The following is a 19,648-nucleotide window of genomic DNA, read 5'->3' as shown; positions in this document are numbered from 1 at the left end:
GGTTCTTTTGTTTTGATCACCAATTCCTCCAACGAAAATACTGCTTCCTCTAGTATAAACCAAGCCACTATGTCCACTCCCTCTACTTCTGCATCCGTGCTATTACCTGCATTCTCAAATTCACATAACAACAATTTATTATTTGAATTTAAAAGAGAGTCTCCCACTGCAAACATAACATTTGTTTGTCTGGGATGTGAAGAAATCAAAATCAATTTTGATTTGTCTACACATTGAAAAGATGACGATACAAGTTGATAAATATAAACTACGTGTATTAGTTACAAACTTGATACAATATGGCATGTCTAGGCTAATAGGGTATAAAATCAAGAGTCGGGGGTCAAGCATTCATTTCTACTGCACAGCAAGAATCTTCGGTCTCAAAAGATGAGACTTTCCTATGAGATGGAGCATTTCTTAACTGCTCAATTATGTTTGGTTTGGACTTTACAAATTTCATAACCGAATTTACAGAACCTTCTGCGCCTGGACTTTCGTGGTCTTCAGTTTGCACTGTGACATGGCTTTCTACCAATTTGGTCTTCCACTTTATGCCAACCGCCTTTGCCTGCACGGCAAACAAAGCTTCGGAAATGGGTGAACCACAGATTTCTTTGTAAGTATCATAATCAGCGGCACATGTATTGCCCCCTTCCAAAATCTTTGCAAGAGGGTGCAAAACCAAGATTGCGCCATCACTTCTTTCTAAGGTGTCCTTCAACAAAAGGAAGTCGTAAACTAGTTCTGTCTTACTAAACTGCACAAATACTGCAGTCGCATCCAAGTGGTAGACAGAAACCACAGAAGCTGGACCAAAAACTTTAGATATGCACACTCTTAGATCATTTGCCTTCAGCTGAGAAGGAAAACCCCAAATAATAACAATATTTTCAAACAAAATCTTTGGATATTGCCTCTTGAGGTTATTGCTTGGTGTAGATTCTGCAACCTTATCACCGGTATTCAGATCAATAATGTCCCCATGTATCCAACTAAGATATAGATGGTTAACATACTTTTGTAGTTTCTCATTGAGGGCTAGTTGTTGTGGAGAAGATTCATGGTGTTTATAATCAACTCCTAAATCACTGCATATTTGAGCAAAGATGCAACCAGTCATAAAAGCATCATATCCGGCCTCATGCTTGGCTCCAGGGTTCCAGCTCGATGATCTGCATACAAATATATGTTATGTTGGTACAAAAAGATACATCTAAAGACGTAGACAGCTTGGACAACAAGTGATATAAAAAGCAACAATGTTTTTAAGTGTTGCTCCGTGTAAAACACTTAACTATCAAAATTCTGAAAATTGCCTTAGGCTATACACCGATATGTAGAGAACAGAAACGAGAACAGTACAATATTGTCCAACAACAAAAGAGAAGGGAATTTGTATATTCAGATATACATAAGCTGAGATTACTGGAGACAGATATCAGAAAAGGAAGAAATCTAAAGGAGGACAAAAAGGGAAAATATTTGAGTCATTCATGGAAATTGCCAACTAGAAATTATACATAAATATCATTGTCTTTACTTTCTTCTTTTTTAGGTGACAACACATAAACTCCACTGCCAATCAAATGCAAACCAGGAGTTGGGCATAAAATCAATTTCATAGTGTGAGTCAGTGATCTGCTGCTCCATTGAATACATGAGAAGAATAACGTTATATTATGCAGATAACACCATCTTCTAAACCACTAGACTGGTAAACCACTGAGAGATTACCATTCATGATTTATAGAGATAATGCAGAAACTAACCTCAAATCATTAACTTCAACATTCACTTTCACATGTAAGGGTGAATCAAGATCACTGCTGTTGGAACCTACTGCAATTTGTGGACAAAACAAGGAAAATGCAGAGGCCAGTGATTTTCTTGACCTTTTCATCTTTTCTTGGAGCACATGATTATTGTTGAAGAGTATTTTAGTGTCAACAATGTGCGGAAAATACTTGTTAATAGAGGTGACAAACTCTTCAGGAGTCCCTGGAAGGGGACCTATAAATTTGTTGTAGACATGAGCAATATCTGTATTAAGGAATATCATCATCTTGGTATCTTATAAAATTAAAAAGCAATATAGGAGCTAAGAATAGAATTGATACCCAGAAAACAATTATGACCAACAATCAACTTCTTTTCTGCAGAAAGGAGATCAATAACATGGCGAAATCCCACAGCATTTTGAATCTTCTTCTCTTCTGCCTTGCGATTTCCATCTTTTACCTCCTTCTGCAAGAGATTAAGGAATATCTTTTATGAGGATTTAATGTGGTGGTGTGGTGTCAGTTAGCTTTATAGAGATGTGTTATCCTTCAAGCGTTTAATTGAGACTAGCTTTGTTTCAAGAACATGTTTAGCCATCCAAAGACGGCAAATTCTATGCTAATAGTTCATAGATGTGTTATCCTTCAAATGTTTAATTGAGGATTAAGCTTTGCTTCAAGAACATGTTTAGCTATCTGAAGATTCTAAACTAATACAAGGTCATTTCAAGTTTTCATTTAGTAGTAACCAAAATTCAGTCAGTTAACAAGACCGTTGTCTTGAAAGTGTGGAAAATGTAATTCACTTCCAAAAATTCATTGGCAATTTAGAACACACATTACAATTTTAAGAAGGTAAACAGAGGAAAACATAAAAAGATAATATCAAGATTTAAATAGCTTCTCAGTTAATTGTAAGGTCCTCAAATTCAATAATATATTTACCAGAAGTAAGTTTAGTTCATCCTTTGAGTCTGTATATACAACCATATGTTGTGAACCAGAATCTTCGCTATTCACACATACATATGACAAATCTTGAAAGTGTTTTCTGATGACCTGAAATTTTCAATGTATAATCAGACAAATTCAGCTATTTTTTCTCACAAACTTCCTACATATATCCTTATCTACAGGGAGTAGATGACACAATTAACAAATAGATAAATAGACAAAGAACAAAAAATAAATACAATTAAATACTAGGAGACAAAATGTGAACATATCAACTAAGGGTCCAAGATGTAATAACATTACCAACTGAATCAATTTTAGCTGCCGAGATGTAAATCCACTAAGTCTAATAGCAGGATGCATCTTAAAGAAAATCACTTCAAATAGCTGTTTTGAGTCTTTTGAAGTTCCTATAATTTGTTCTTCTCGACTTTGCTCCTGTAATAACCCATCACGCCATTTACTGAATTTGTTTTTCATTCGTTCAGAGAACAATATGTCTGCCATGCTGATCAATTGTATGTCTTTAACGTCTTTTAATTTACAAATGTTTGAATGCTCACTTTCGTATCTAGAATTCAATCTCCTTACTGCTTCGCTTTCTTGCGCTCTAGATAAATAAGATATTCCTGACATTATCCAAGTGCGCAAAAATCTCAAACCACAGAAACTATTAAATCAGTGAAAAATTAAGCACGTAGAAAAAATGCCTATTTCAAAAAAAATGACAGATTTTTGAAGGATCGACAAATCCAAAATTCCTCCAGGTTTGGTTAGTGGATAAAGATCATAATCCTTCAGAACGTTCAATGTCCCAGAATTTTTATATATAAACTTAATATGCATGTAGCTAGAAAAGAGCATGCAACCAGTCTAATCTATCAAGAAGTGAAGCAGGTGCACGTGAGTCCATTTAAAGCAGAAAAGAGCACGCAACCAATCTAATCTATTGTCGCTGAATACATTTCTGGCAGCTTTTAGTGCACGGAACCCTTTATTCTATTAATTAGGTAACTGTTTATTTGCTTAATACCAGGCAATGAAAGGGGAAAAAAAGGAAGAGAAAGAAACCTTCACGTATGCATGCATTGAAATCAAACTGGTATTTAGCCAAGAAATCCATTGAAGTAGTCTGGCAGAGAAATTCATAACATGGAGCCAGATCCTCAAGCTCCTGACGTGGAAAAACATAGAAATTGTACCTGTCAAAGAACATTTGTCTAAATCAAACAGTAATAGATAATTCATCACATGAACCAAGAAAATAAAAGAGAAAAAGGAGGAGGGGGGAGGGGAGGAGGGAATATTTGTTAATTTGTTACCAAACTTTAGCCTTTGTTTGTGCATTCAAAGTAGGAGGGAAAGGATAAGAAAGGCAAAGCATTAATTAAGAGGTTTCTTTGTGCTTGGGAGTTTGGATTTGAACGGGGGAAAGGATTTAAAGGGTTTCATTAGCCATCTACAACTACAACCCTCCTTTACCCCTACATTTTAGATCCCCAAACAAAGGGAAGGCAAACATCTTATTCTCTTAAACACTCTCCTTCCCCTAACTTTCTTTTCTCTTCAATGCCTTCCCTTTCTTTTCCCTATTAACTCCCAAACAAAGCTTTAGGGAAGTCACAAGCAGAAATAACAAAAACCAGTAAGAAATGAAAAAACAAAAAGAAAAGAAAAAAAGCGTGCCTCTTCTATTACGTAACTTGAAATATTATACAAATATTTTTAGAATATTTATTCAAACTACTCTTTGAAATAAATCAGGTTAAGTTTCAGTTGTTACAAAAATGTCATAGATACATAAGTACATATCAGGTTCTAGCATAAATACAGGGCCATGTTTTCATCTAACAGGTATAATATTGCAATGTTTTCAATTTTTACTTATCACTCCCACAAGTCCATGACCACAATCCTCACATTGTCATCGAAATTCCCTTCAGGTTACTATCTACCATCAAAATTGACATAATTTTATTTTTATGCTAATAATATTCACTCCAAACGAAAGTATATACTATTTGAAACTTAGGTACATGTATCTGACTATCAATTTCTCAAGCAATCTAAATTCACTTTCTACAAATTTCCTCCAAAGAAAAAAAAACCAATTAGTAACAAAAAGTAATAATATAATCAGAACTCTTTAAAGTTGACTAAATACATTGGATTAGCATACAAGAAATTGAAAAAAGAAATTGAGTAGCAAACTAAACGAATTACACCCATTTACCACTAGTTCCTTTAACACACAAGATTACAAGAATCAATCTCATTATACAACAACTACAATAATTCGCATCAATCAACCAATTTTCCATCAATTACTGTAAACCAGCAAGGAATTATTCAGTACATGAAACTCACTCATAAAACTCAATTACCATCGTATTACTTTGTATGAGTTAAACTCTAAATTGAGCTAAGAATTTGGAGTACATCAAAGACATTGACTTCAAATTCATCCCAAAAGTAGCTCAAGTTCACTGACGCTAAGGGACTCACTTGCCAGAATTTTGCCAACTCCAAGGACCTCGGATGAACTTATCCATCAGGTTCAAACCTCAATGCAGTTTATGTACCAAAAGAACAATAAAAATACCAACTCACACAAAAAATGAACATAACGAGTAAACTATAAACACAAATAACTGCAATACGTCAATAACTAAATCACTAACTGCAGGAAAGAAAAACTAACGGGCGAAAAAAATGAGAAGGAATAACATACGGATAAGCGACGAAGTAGTGGTTGGAAGAGTCCCAACGGAAGGGGCAGACGCCGAACTGAACGACGGCGAACTTGTGGGCGGAGTCCCTGACCTTCAGGTACCGGACGTCGGAGCGGTCGAACTCGAAGGACTCCCGCCAGGGTGCACTGGTTACGCCGGTCATCTCAAGGTCGATGGCAACAAAATCGGAGGTTCGGACATGGTCCCGGAGCTCCGAAAGAGACGCTTCGAAGTTTTTGGTGGTAACCGTCTTGAGTGGGAAAGCCGATCCAGATTGCGAGGCTGCGGCGGTGGCAGTAGTTAGGGCACGTGAGAGCGCACGTGAGAGTGAGAGTGCGAGTTTCCTTGGTGTTGGGTTCATTGTGTGGGATGACGCATTTCCGTCGACAGGGTTTAGAGGAGGTTAACTATCTGCCTATGTGTGTATTAATGTGCTTCTTCTTGCCGTAGAACGGGGGCAGGCTGAGCCGCTGAAGCGTCGCCGATATTGAAACACAGCGTTTTGGCTAGAAAGATACCAGCCCTTAAAAAAATACACTTTTTGGCCTTGATTTTTATTTGTAGGAGATTGATTACTCTTTTTATTAATATTTTTTCTCGTATTAATAGTAGGAGTGTTCGAAGTGTGGGTTGGTTCGATTTTAAGGAAAAAAGTCATCTAATCCAAATGTTTAATTGATGTACGGTGCGGTTTACATTGGATGAACTTTTTTTAAAAATACGATCCGATCCGATCCAATTACAAACAGTTTGGATCGGTTTGAATTTATGATTTTTTAAATAAAAAATAATAACTTAATTATAGAGTTAATAATCTATCCAACAATCTAACATAATAATAAAACGTAAATCCCATAAAACATTATAAAGCAACATGTCTAAATATCCAACAATCCAACCTATTCAACAAGTCTTGAATAATAATTCTTCAACATAAAAATAACTAAACAAATATCAACAATACAAAATTAAAAAACATAACAAAATCTTAATAAAAAAATAATATAAAAAACTCCAAGTTAAGAGATGAAGCACCGATCACTACTCAGATTTATCACCAGAGTCTTCTTCATCCATTAGTTGAGGAATTAGTTCAAGTTCTACAATAAAATATAATAAAATAAATATTAGTAACTTAAATATATTATCAAATGACAAATAGTAAAATTAATTAATATATGTAGATAGAATAAAATATAATAATAAAGAATATTACCTTTCTCAAGTTTTTCAAATTCTTTAAAGGACTCCTCAAGGTCAATTGGCAATGAATTAGCTCAAAACCAATTGTGCACAAATCAAAATTTCAACAATTTTTGGGTAAGAGAGCTTCTATATTGATTAAGCACTCTACCTCCAATGCTAAAACGGATTCAGAAGCAATTGTTGACACCGGCATAACTAGAATATCCCTCGCAATTTGATTTAGAACAGAATATTTGTAATTGTTAGAGCTCACTTTCCACCAAATTAAAATATCAAAACTACTTGGATCAACTGATTTTTTCAAGGACTCCATGAGATATAAATTCACTTCATTTGTGTTGACACTCTCACTTGCTTGTACATCATTTTCAAATGCTGCTGCAAAGCGAACATCATCAAAGGCACTATCATCCATATCCACATCTTGGCTGTGTTGTACAAATTGGTGTGCTATTGAGAGCAATCCTATAGCTATTAAACAAGCCGATGAATACTTCCTTCACCTTACCACATAAGAAATCAGCATCCTTCTTCTCAAACAACCTTTGAAAACTCCACTCAACAAACTTAATTTTATATCTAGGTTCAAGTACCACAGCAACAAAAATCATCATATTCATGTTCCTCAAGTTACTCCAATATTTATCATGTTTAGCCTTCATTTTTGTAGCCATACCTTTAAGTAATATATTATTACTATCAGCCCAAGTCTTCAAAAAACTAAGAATTGAACAAAACTAATGAAAATATGAAGAAGAGGTCACAAATATAAAGCCCAAGACTTTTTTTTGTTACATAAAAAAATCTTCAAAAACTTCACAAAACATATTGCATTATCCCAATTTTCATTCTTTGGAATGCCCCCTTGCATCATTACAAACTCTACATCCCTCTCACTTAATCTCTTAAAGGCCTTTTGGAATTTTAAAGCACTATCAAGCATTATGTAAGTAGAATTTCACCTAAGAGGGACATCTAATTACACACAAGAGCAGTCTTAAATCCTAGCCTCTTTAATACAACTTTTAAACCTATCTATGCGACTAGGAGAAGCACGAACATATCTAACAGCATTCCTAATTTTACCATCCTTCAAACCATCATTCACCACCAAGTTCAAGATATGAGCACAACACCTAATATGCAAATGTTTACCTTTTAAAGGATGTGAATTCTAATCCTCCATTCTACCTTTCAAGTAACAAATGGCAACATCATTTGAATCAGTATTATCAACTGTGAAGCTAAAGACTCTACTTATTCTCCAATTTAAAAGATATTTTTCTATCTTCCTACCAATTATTTCACCTTTATGATTTTTGATGAGATAAAAATTAAAAATTCTCTTTTGCAACTTTTAATCTTGATCAATAAAATATGCAGTGAGGCAAAGATAATTTAGATTTTGTACAGAAGTCCAACAATTAATTATCAGACACACACTTTGATTTGAGTTTATGGAGACATTCTTCAACTTTTGTTTTTTATTCGTGAACAAATTCTAACAATCCATAGCAACTGAGATGATTCATATAAATTCATTAATATGTAGTATTAATATTTTTTATTCATCTTGTGTGTGTATTATCTGAGACCTTGTCTTTTTATTTATACACGTATCAAGTTCACATTTTTAAACTTAATTAATTTAATCTATTTAAAAAACTTGATTCTTCTTCTTATTGAGAAATTGAGGTACCCATATTATAAAAAAAGTCAAATCATTAATGGACATCATATCACAACACTCTTCTTGAATGTTCATTTAGGATTATGCTTCAATAAAATTTTACTAAAGAAAAATCTAATGAAAAAAAAATTAGTGAAAAAAAAAGAGTGCAATATCTTTTGTGATGAGGTATACCACATTAAAAATCTTGTCAAGAAAAATAATAAGGATAAAAACCTGACCAAGGAAAAAAAGTACAGTTTCTCCCTCTTGTCGACAATATCTAATATCTCGAAATCGACGCATCCTAATTTGATGTATCAATCTTTCAAAGGATTATTTTGAAAGTAACTTTGTAAATAAATCTGCCAAATTATCACTTGAGCAGATCTGTTGAACATCATTTGTTTCTTGGTTTTGAAGGTAATGAGTGAAAAAAAATTTGGAAGAAATATATTTTGTTCTATCATTTTTAATGTATCCACCCTTAAGTTGAGCAATGCATGCTATACTATATTCAAACAAAATAGTTGAAGCTATTTTTTCTATCAGTCAATCCGCATGATGATAGAATATATTGGATTAAACTCCTGAGCCAAAAACACTCGCGGTAACATCCCAAACTTTTAAAAATTAAAATAATGAGTTATTTATAATTTATTATATTTGTTGAGAATTTTATTTTAAGAAAATTATTTTACTGAAAGTAATGTTCATACCCAGACCTAAAATGAAAGCAGGCCCAAAAGAAATAAAGCCCACCCAACGAAGGTAGCCTCATTTACTTCTACCCAACCTCATAAAGGCCGGGCGCTACAACGAGAATTTGCCTTACTTATTTGAATAAGTAACTAACTCCTAAGATATCTCTTATCCACCTAGAAAGGAGATCTAAATAACTTCCCTAGAAAAGAAAAAACGGCCATCCACCATCTAAGATGGAACTACTCTAAAAGGTGGTTATCTTTTCTACTATAAATACACTGAGACCCTTGGGTATATTCAGGACCTAATTTACTAAAAAACCTGCCTAAAACCTTTGCTAACTTAAGCATCGAAGTCTCTTGCAAGTACCACACCTCACCTCCTCACGAGAAACTCAGACGACAGCATCTCGACACCAGCACAAGTCGGACGCTGCCTCAGAAGAAGTCTGGACCTCACGTTCAGACCCAAGTCACTGTTTCAAGTAACCCTAGGAACATTGACACCGTTGCCAGGGACTTGGAAGTCTACACCCCACCATAGCGGACGAACCAGAACCAGAACCAGAACCTCAAAACGACGGCCGAGCCCTTATGATACCCCATACACGAAGGAACAAGTAATCCCAATGAGGAATGAACATCACGAAATTCTCGCACCCGACGACTACAGTTAGATTTACATCCACCTGAGAACGAAGAGCCCCCATACCCAACTGAGATCATGGAACTCATACACGGACATCAAGGCCGGTTGGAGCAACTCGAACAAAAGATTAAACGACAAAGGAAAGCCGAAAGAGATCTATGAAGGGAGGTACGACGTCGAAGGAAACTTGAGGAAAAGTTTTTGAAATTAGAAGCTAACCTACAGAATCGGACCAATAACACAGAGTGAGAAGAAAGCCGTTTTGGAGGAGAAGATCCATTCATAGAAGAGATCATATGGGTTAGGATTCCAAGAAATTTTAAAAGTCTCGACATGAATCTCTATGATGGTACAACCGACCCAAGGATGATCTTAGCAATTTCAAAAGTAGGATGTATCTGGCGGATACATTCGATACGAAGCATTGCAAGGCTTTCCTGATAATATTAACCAAAACAGTAATAAAGTGGTTCGATAGCTTACCACCCAGGTCGGTGACTTGCTTTTATGACCTGTCAAGGAAGCTTCTTACCCGATTTTCAATTTAGAAGGACAAAGTCAAACATGCTCCAAGTCTCTTAGGGGTAAACAAGAGACGGAGAGACTCTCTGAGCGTATATGGAAATGTCTAACAAAGCCTACTTATAAATACATAATTTGCCTCCCAAAGAAGTAATAATGGGGTTAGTTAATGGCTTTAGAGAAGGGTCATTTTCTTAATCCATATCAAAGCAGCATCTGACCTCTTTATATGAAGTACAAGAGCGGACAGAGAAGTATATCAACATGAAAGAGAACTCTCAACTTAGAGACCTCATGTTCTAAAAGAAAAGATATGTAACTCGCATTTTTCAAAAGGATGACAAAAACATATATTAAAACTGCAATATAGTCAAAAGAAAATTTAATTGCATTTCATCCAAATAGTTTCCAAGTAAAAGACAGAATATGTGAGGTTTGGAAAAAATGAAAATCAATTGTGTTAAGGCCAAAATAATGTCTCACCATTCTCGAAAGACATGTAGGTACTCAATCAGATAAGGTTGTGCAATGGAATCGCGGCAAAGTTGGAAGGAGTCAAATTTTGTTAGAAAAGGAAAGTTTGGGGTAAAGTTTTAAACTACACAAACTTTCAAAGTTTATATTCAAACTCCATTTAGAAAAAAAAATCCGAGGTAAAATTTGCTTATAGGTCAGTAAAGAAAATAAGTGGTGCGTTGCAAACAGACAGGTTCCCGCTAATTAAGGAAGATTTTTAAAACTTTATTTAAAATAGCGCATGCCAACTTTAAAACAACTTTGTCAAATTTAAAGAATAGCTATGGATGCAATTAAGCGAGAAAAATTGATTTAAAATTTCTTAAAAAGAGAATCCAAAACTTGTTTTAAAAATTCACATCAAAACTTCAAGAATACACTTGAAATCGCTATCACCTAGGGACATTCAAGAATATTAAGGTGTATTGAAAAAGAAATCAAGCTATATGAAAATGGATCTTAAATCAAGGGAGTTCAAACAAGATTCACGAGGCATGAGACATCAAACAAGCTTTCAATCGATCCAAAAGAATACAAAACTCGTAAGGAAAGACAACTCGATCAATAGTGAATTTTCGAGAAAGAACCTTTCACAAAACAAAGACAAATAAGAGGACAAACGGTGCACTAGATTGAAACAAATTCAGGATGACTCGGACGAGTATGAGATTCACAAGAGAAGGAAAACTAAGACTAATGGTGATGTTCATAACAGTAAAAGAATAATTAAAAACAAAACCAGGTATATCATTCAAAGAAGTGAAAAGCTTAAAAAGGAATTGGTCTATTCCTAAAAGAAAGGATATGAACCCAATACTTTTAAAAAAACAACAATTGCATAGACAATGTGTTATACTAAACCAAATTCAAATTAAAAATAAATTAAGTGAAATTTGTCAAATGAAAATCAACGGAAAAGAGGCAAAAATCTTTCTTTTGAAGAATTCCTAAATACATAATCAAATAAAGATATTCGTAAAAACTGTAATAAAGTTGTTAGAAAATCAAGTTGTATTTAAAGTAAATATATTTCCATAAATCAGAGAAGGAACAGGCGAGGTACTGGAAATAATTAGTTTTAAACTATTTAAGGAACTTTCAAAGTTTATATAGAGAAGTGTATATCAAATCAAAAGCGGTTTTGTTAAGATTTGAAGAATGGCTGTAATTATCGTCAAATAAGAGAAAAACTAAATCACAATTTGTTTACAAAGGACTCGGAATAAGAACTTAAAAAGGTATACTGCATCAAAATAGGTTCAAAAATATATATCAAAGAATACATGACTCAAGAGGAAGTGCCTAAACAGAGAAGGTAAATACACCAAGGATTTTAAGCAGACATATGCAATTAGAATCAAACAAGAATGCATATGAACAGAGGAATAAGGTTGAAGAAATCAAACTACTATTCAAAAGAAAAGGCAACAAGAACTTCAAGATAGACTAGGAAAGAACAAGTCACATGATTCTAACAGAATTCAAGACACATAACCGAGTAACCTTGAGAAATACTCTCTAACGTTCCCAAAACCCACGATTCGCGTTATCTATAACTCGTATATCGTCTATGATCACTCATGAGTGTTTTCATATACATAATCCACTAGCTATTAAGCCGACCAAACTCAATACCAGGAATTATGCATTGCAAAACTAATGGCATTATCAATAGACTGTCATGTGCATAAAGCTCTCTAATTCTTGTTATCCGAACAAGACCTACTACATGACAGACGCTTAGAGTATGCAATTGAAGCATAGTTAGTCCATTCCTCAGGTTCTACAAGAAAGACTGCTCTGATACCATAATGTAACACCCTAGCTATCAAAATGATACGCTTCCGGCTACGCCACTCTGATAACTCGGGTATTACGACTACTCTTATAATATTTAATACTAAAATATGAGCCTGTTTAAAAATTTAAATCGTATTTTTCAAAAACTTACATCCATACTTACATTGCAAAGTGCAATACTCACAGAGAATACATATAAATATATATACTCAAATATTTTTTACAGGCATTACATAATCAAATTCCTATCCCTCTTATAAGAACTTGTAAGGATAAAGGCGAGGAAAAAAGTAATTACTACAATACATCATATAAATAAAAAACAGAATAAACTCTTCGTGACTTCTTTGTCCATACCCTAAAAAAGAAATACCTGTAGGGGAGTGAGAACATCGTCCTCGAAAGGGTTCTCACTATAGGGTTGCAGAATTATTATAATAGGATACGTGAAAATAAAATGTTTTTAAAGTACAGTGATTGTTACCCACCTTATGTATCTTTTCAAAACCATAGATCCACATTCAAAATTCGAAATCCTTTTTAAAAGAGAAATCCACTAATTCTCCAAAAATCCAAACCTTTTTAAAATAGCTTTTCCTAGGCAGGATGAATGACCAAACTGTTCCAAGCATAGGTTCATTAAGTCTATGTTGAACCAGTTTAGTTTTTCATACTTTACTAAACTAAAAACACAAACCATTCACGGCCTCCGGCTCATCACATAATCAATCACGGCCATAGGCCCAAACATTTCAATCAATAGTCAATCCCCACAATCCAACCAATTTTCAGTCACAAACATAAGTAAGAAGGTTCAGACACAATCAAGCAGTTATATTAAGTAGAGCAATTAGCAATTAGACATAATTATTCACGTAGGCAAACCAATTACAATATGCACACCCAAACAATGTCACGTAGATGCATATAATGAATGCTTGCCCTATGGCTGATGAGTCTCATTTGTCGGTTATCAAGCCAACCCGACAAGTCCGGTTTGCTAAACCTTTGGACTGTCCCCCGACGCGCATCCCATGAGTCTATGCATAACTTTTTCTCATATATATATATATCAAATCGCTCAATGGGGGTACCATTCCCGGGAATTTATACGTGCCCGGTCACCCTTACGTCGTAGGGTCAACAGAGTATTGAGTCTTGACAAACCCCAATTTGACGGTTTGTTTTGTATTGATTTTTGGGGATTTTATCACCTTTTACCCATATTTATTCAAGAAATAGCATGGTTTTGTATATTCTCCTTTAATTGTGCTTAAATGTGAAAACATGCTTTTTAGGACTCAAAATAGCTAAATTTATTTCACCTTGATTCTATTAGATGCCTTGATATGTTTGTTAAGTGATTTAAGGTTTAGGAGGCAAAGATTGGATCAAGGGAATGAAGAAAGAAAGCATGAAAAGTTGGAGAACTCATGAAGAAATGAAAGAACCGGGAAGCTGTCAAGCCGACCTCTTTGCACTTAATCGACCATAACTTGAGCTACAGAGGTCCAAATGATGCGGTTCTAGTTGGGTTGGAAAGCTAACATCCGGGGCTTCGAAACGATATAAGATTTGCTATGGTTGAACCGCTCATGATGACGCGTACGCGCATAGTACGCGCACGCGCCATTGCTGCCACCTGGTTCACTTAAAGCAAAACGTGGCCAGCGAATTCTGAAGCCTTGTGGGCCCAATCCAACTCATTTATGATGCTATTTAAGTCAAGGATTGAAGGGGGAATGGGGAGACTTTTCATACTTTAGATGTTAGTTACCAATTAGCTTAGTTTTAGTAGTTAGAGTTAGTTTCTAGAGAGAGAAGCTCTCACTTCTCTCTAGAATTAGGATTAGGTTTAGTTCTTAGATCTAGATTTTAATTCATCTTCTTCTACTTCTATCTTCTCAATTCCTTGTTGTTACATTCATTCTTCTTCCATCCTTTTGTTGTAATTTCCTTTATGTTGTTCTTGCATTTTGTTGTAGATCTACTTTTGTTCCTTCCTTTCTCTTTCAATTCAATTCAAGGTAAATCATAATAATTGTGTTCATTTGATTTGTTGTTGTTTAATTCCTTGCAAATTGAGTAGTGTAGATTTACTTTTCTTGCAATTTTACTATGCTTTCCTTTTATGCCTTTCAAGTGTTTGATGAAATGCTTGGTTGGATTTTAGAGTAGAGTTTTATGTTCTTGGCTTGGAAAGGTAACTTAGGAACTCTTGAGTTACTAATATCCAAGTAATTGATGATTGGGATTCATTGACTCTAGTTCTCACTAATTGAATTAGTGGAGAGTTAGGACTTATGGACTAGGATTGATATAGCTCATTTGACTTTCCTTTACTACTAGTTAGAGGATGATTTAATGAGATTAATCCTTGCCAATTCTCATATTGTGGTTAGTGATTAGGATAGAGATCTTTGACCACCAACCCTTGCCAAGACCTTTTTAGCCATTAGTTTACTTTCTTACCATTTATCTTTCATGCTTCATATCAAAACCCCAAATATAACTCACAACCGATAACAAGACACTCCATTACAATTCCTAGGGAGAACGACCCGAGGTTTGAATACTTCGGTTTATAAATTTTAGGGGTTTGTTTTAGTGACAAACAACTTTTTGTATGAAAGGATTAGTGATTGGTTTAGAAACTATACTTGCAACGAGATTTCATTTGTGAAATTCTAAACCGTCGAAAATCCATTCGTCAAAATGGCGCCGTTGCCGGGGAGTTGTAATGGTGTTATGTTATTGGTTATTGTATATATGTGAATATTGTGAATAGCTTGATTTTTGGATTGCTTGTTAGTTTTGCTTGTTCTAGGACTTTGTTTCATTATTTCTTGTTAACTTTTGTTTCTTATTTTTACTTTTACTATGAATTCTCACTTTGGCTATGAGTGTGATTACAACTATGTTGTAGGAAATGGGAACTTCAATGAAGATGTGCATCAAGGATGGGATGACCAAAGGTGGGTGGAGCCATATACATATGATCAATCATCATGGCAACAACCCCCACCAATGCACTATGAGGAAGAGCCATTCTATGATGCATACCAACCCAATGGCTATGGTGAATCTCCTTGTGACTTTCAAGAACCACCACCATATGCCTATGAGTCATATCCTCAACATGAACCTCAACCACACTCACAAGCCTATTTTCACCAAATACCTCCATATGACCCTAATTCTTATCCACCATACCAACCACCTTATGAGCCATATGAACCATACATGGAACCACCACCATTCCAACATCAATATTTTCAAGAGCCACCTCCTCCACATTATTACCAAGATGAACCACCTCCAATATATGAAAATTTCCAACTACAAGATGAATACTACTTTCCACCACAACCTCCCATGGAAGAATATTCATGTCCATCAATCCAAGAACCATATGATCCTAATCATATTATCCAAGAGGAACAAGAGTCAAGGGATCGTCTCAAGGAAGCATTGGATCAATTTCAAGCAACCATGGAGTGTGTTGTGCAACAAGTGAAAAGAGTGGAAATTATTGAACCACCACAACTCTACCAAGAAGAACCACCTTCCTACTATGAACCCTTCCCCCAAATTGATGAACCCTTCCATCCACCCCAACCTCCAATGGATGACATCCTTGATGTTCTTGTTCAAGGACAAGAGGAAATGAAAAGGGATGTGCAACAATTCACGGCCGCCTTGGATGAGGTGGTAAACCGGTTAGCATCCCAATGCTTGAACACTCAAGGAACTCCCATGGCTACATGTGGAGAAACAAATGAAGAGCATAACATGAAGGAGAGATTGGTGGAGAACGAGGGAAGTTGCTTTGTATTGGAACAATTGGAGGAAGCTATGATTATTGAAGAAAGGAAAGAATTGGTTGAAGACTTAGGAGATGCGGAGCCTCCATGGGAATCTAGAATTGAAGAAAACCCCTCCAAGATGATTGAAATTGATGCTAGGAAGGAAAGTGCACACCCTCCAAGACATATTCCATATGAAGATTTGGATGGGATAGAGCAAGAAGTGAGTTCCCTTGGTGATGAAGATCAAGCATCAAACCTTAGTGGTGAAGAATCCTTTGAGCATGAAGAACCTTCTCCCAACAAGATGGAAAGCAATGTGGAGGTAAATTTTTCTTACCCTTCCATTTATGACTTGAGTAGGAGAAAAGGTTTATATAAAATTGTTGAACAAAGGAGTATAATTGAGAAGTCTTGTGAAGAGGTGGAAATCCTTAGAAAAAGGAGGATGGGAATTGAATACGCTTTATCAAAACTCTCGGAGTTGTCTTTGCCTAGGTTGCCATCTACTCCTTCATTTGAGTGGGTGAAATTTATTTCTATTAGCTTTATTATCCCACTTGAATATGGTTTGCTTGAAACGGATGGCCAACTTAGGGAGCTTTGTGGGATGAAGCGTAAACGAAAAAGGTTTTGTGGTTGGCGTTGCAAATCAAGGCTCATTATGGTTGATGCATCAAACATGAGATATAAAGGTTGGAGTAGTGCTCAAATAGATGGGTCTAGGAGGATTGTTGGCCACTATATAGAGAATTCACCTTACTCACCACCCGGTTGGATTAATAATGATGATCAACTTCAAGACGGGTGTGAAAACAAAGTGTGGGATCCCGGATTACAAGAAAAGGATCAACTTTGGGAGCCCCAAGCTTGTGAAGAACTCCATCAAGACTTGGCTCAATCCATGAAGAATCTTGGGGCACAATGGAGAACCAAGCATTGGTGGGAGTTCCAAGATGAATACAAGCACAAGCCACCTTGATGAGGAGCCCCCCATAAGTCCAACTTAAGGACAATAAACAAAAGTGCTAGGTGGGAGACAACCCACCATGGTAAAATCCTTTCATTTTCTCTTTTGTATATATTGGTAGAATTAGTTTAATTTCATGTTTTGTTTAGTTAGTTGAGTATGTTTGGTAGTTTAAGTATGTTAAATAAGGTTTTATGGTGTTTTGGTAGCTGTTTGGAGGTTTGGAATGCTTGGATTGGTGCAAAAAAAAAAACATAGAAAAAATTTTTTGAAAAACAGAGCACCATCCACGCGTACGCGTACATGGCGCGTACGCACACTTCCAGCATTTTCGACCATCCACGCGCGCGCGCCATGCGTGCGCACGCGTGGATTGAGAAGTTCCAACCTCCATACATTTTCCAGAGAGTTGTGCCTGCGCCGCGCCAACGTTGTGCCTCTGGCACAAACCCCACTTGCGCACACGCGCACATGACGCGTACGCGCCACTCTTGAAATAAGCCAACGACGCGCGCGCGCCATGCGTGCGTACGCGTGGATGCCCTCTCTTCCATCCACTTCTTTTCTTTTCCCCTTTCCATTTCTTTCCTTCTCCTTTCTTCTTCCCTCCTTCTACCACTCATCCAACACCTCCCAAACACCATTGATAACCATTTATTTTAGTTAGTTAATTAGTTAGTTAGTTAGTTAATTAGTTAGTTAGTTGGTTCATTAGTTAGTTTTAGTTAGTTTTCATTTCATTTTCTCTTTTTCATTGTAAGTGTTGGATTGTTATTCTTGTCTACCATTAATTGCTGCTGAGTTTTAAGAAGGGATGTTATCTTAACATCATTATGTTTATAATCATTGTTGGATTCTATTGTTGAGGTTACCTTTTGCCACTTGGTTTCGAGTTTTTCATGCCTACCTTTTAAGAATACCAAGTGATGAGAATTGCCTTCGAGCTCGTAGCCCTTCTTGAATTACATGATTTGGCCACCATGTGATTTGAACCCTATTCTTTGATTAGGCAATCTCTTGACATTGGATGTTGAGCAATTATTTTAATGCATTGTGCTTCATGATCATATGCATCCATATGCTTTTAGCTTGAATGCTCTCGTGCTTCTTTAATGCTTGTTTTACCTTACAAGTTTACTTAAAGCATCCCAAGCACACTAGGACGAGTGATGTACATGCTTCTTTTGTGACATAACTTTTTATGCTAATGTGTGTTCTAAAAAGCGCCTAATTTAGAACTCACATCCCTATTCTCCTAATGTCACACTAATTCACTCACTCAATTCTAGTGATTAATACCTCATTCCAACAATGTATGCTTCCTTGTTTTTGTGTTCCCTCATCTTATGGTGTTATATTTTTGTTTTTCATAAATAATGCACCGCAAGCAAAATTGGAAGCAAGAGAAAGAACACACAGCGATCCAGAGAGTCGCCGTACCCCCTTGCTCATCTTTGAGTGCACCGAGGACGGTGCAAACTTTTAAGTGTGGGGAGGTCGTCCGACCGGTCGGCGATTTTGGGTGACAAATTTCTAATCCCAACACTTTTGCATTTCATTTTAGGTTTTTTGGATTTTTGTTGCATTTTCTTATTTTTGCATATATACACAATAAGCTTAGTCAAAATAATGAAATTTTCCAAGGATTTCTATCTATAGGGCACCAATTGATTTGAGTGGAAAACTTTTCATAGAACTTGCTTGAATTATATATTTTGTGGAACATGATTTATGAGCTAAGAACATAAGCTTGTGAGATTTGAGCCTAACGGTGTGGTTACATCTTATAACCACTTATTCTTCCTTCTTGTGTGCATTATTCTCTTTCTATGATTGTAATCTTTGATTTATTTGATTCTTTATGTCCATTATTTTGTGTATTCATGCATTTATGTGATTGAGGCCATCATTTCATTTAGCTCACTTACCCAAATGGCCTTACCTTTTATCTTCCTTTGTTAGCCAAATTTGAGCCTACGCTTAACCCATTTATTCTTTAATTTAGCACATTACTAGCCTTAAAGCGAAAAACAATAAATGTCCTTAATTTGGATCTTTGATTAGCTTAGGCTAGTGTGTGTGAGTATCATTCAAGTGTGGGAACCTTGGGACATTGGGTGAATAAAAGGGTAGTTTTGTGATGTTATTGGAAATATTGGGAATTGGGTACATACTCATGTATTGATCAAATGTAAAACCTTATGCATTGAGGTTCTTGTATATAAAAAGAAAAAAAAATAATAAGAAAAACAATATGGAAAAGAAAAGAAAAAAAAATAGAAAAAGAAAGAAAAAAAAGAATAAAAATAATAAAAAGGGGACAAAATGCCCCAAGGTGA

At 35.6% G+C, this 19,648-nt stretch overlaps 1 protein-coding gene across 1 annotated transcript; it reads right to left on the bottom strand.

Annotated features, from left to right (window-relative positions):
• Positions 1 to 180: 180 nt before the first annotated feature.
• AHG2 (Polynucleotidyl transferase, ribonuclease H-like superfamily protein) lies at positions 181 to 6,016 on the bottom strand. The gene is made up of 7 exons (XM_016318029.3): positions 5,467 to 6,016; positions 3,807 to 3,937; positions 3,039 to 3,364; positions 2,727 to 2,840; positions 2,121 to 2,247; positions 1,773 to 2,043; positions 181 to 1,175 (listed from the first exon to the last, which is right to left on the bottom strand). Exons 1-7 carry the CDS (start codon positions 5,826 to 5,828, stop codon positions 344 to 346), a joined length of 2,163 nt encoding a protein of 720 aa, XP_016173515.1. The 5' UTR covers positions 5,829 to 6,016; the 3' UTR covers positions 181 to 343.
• Positions 6,017 to 19,648: the final 13,632 nt, after the last annotated feature.

This window comes from Arachis ipaensis, chromosome B1 (assembly GCF_059453495.1).
Source record: "Arachis ipaensis isolate K30076 ecotype BB chromosome B1, ASM5945349v1, whole genome shotgun sequence".
Classification (NCBI taxonomy): Eukaryota; Viridiplantae; Streptophyta; class Magnoliopsida; order Fabales; family Fabaceae; genus Arachis; species Arachis ipaensis.
Note: the sequence above shows the minus strand (reverse complement) of the source record. Positions and strands in the feature narration are given on the sequence as shown.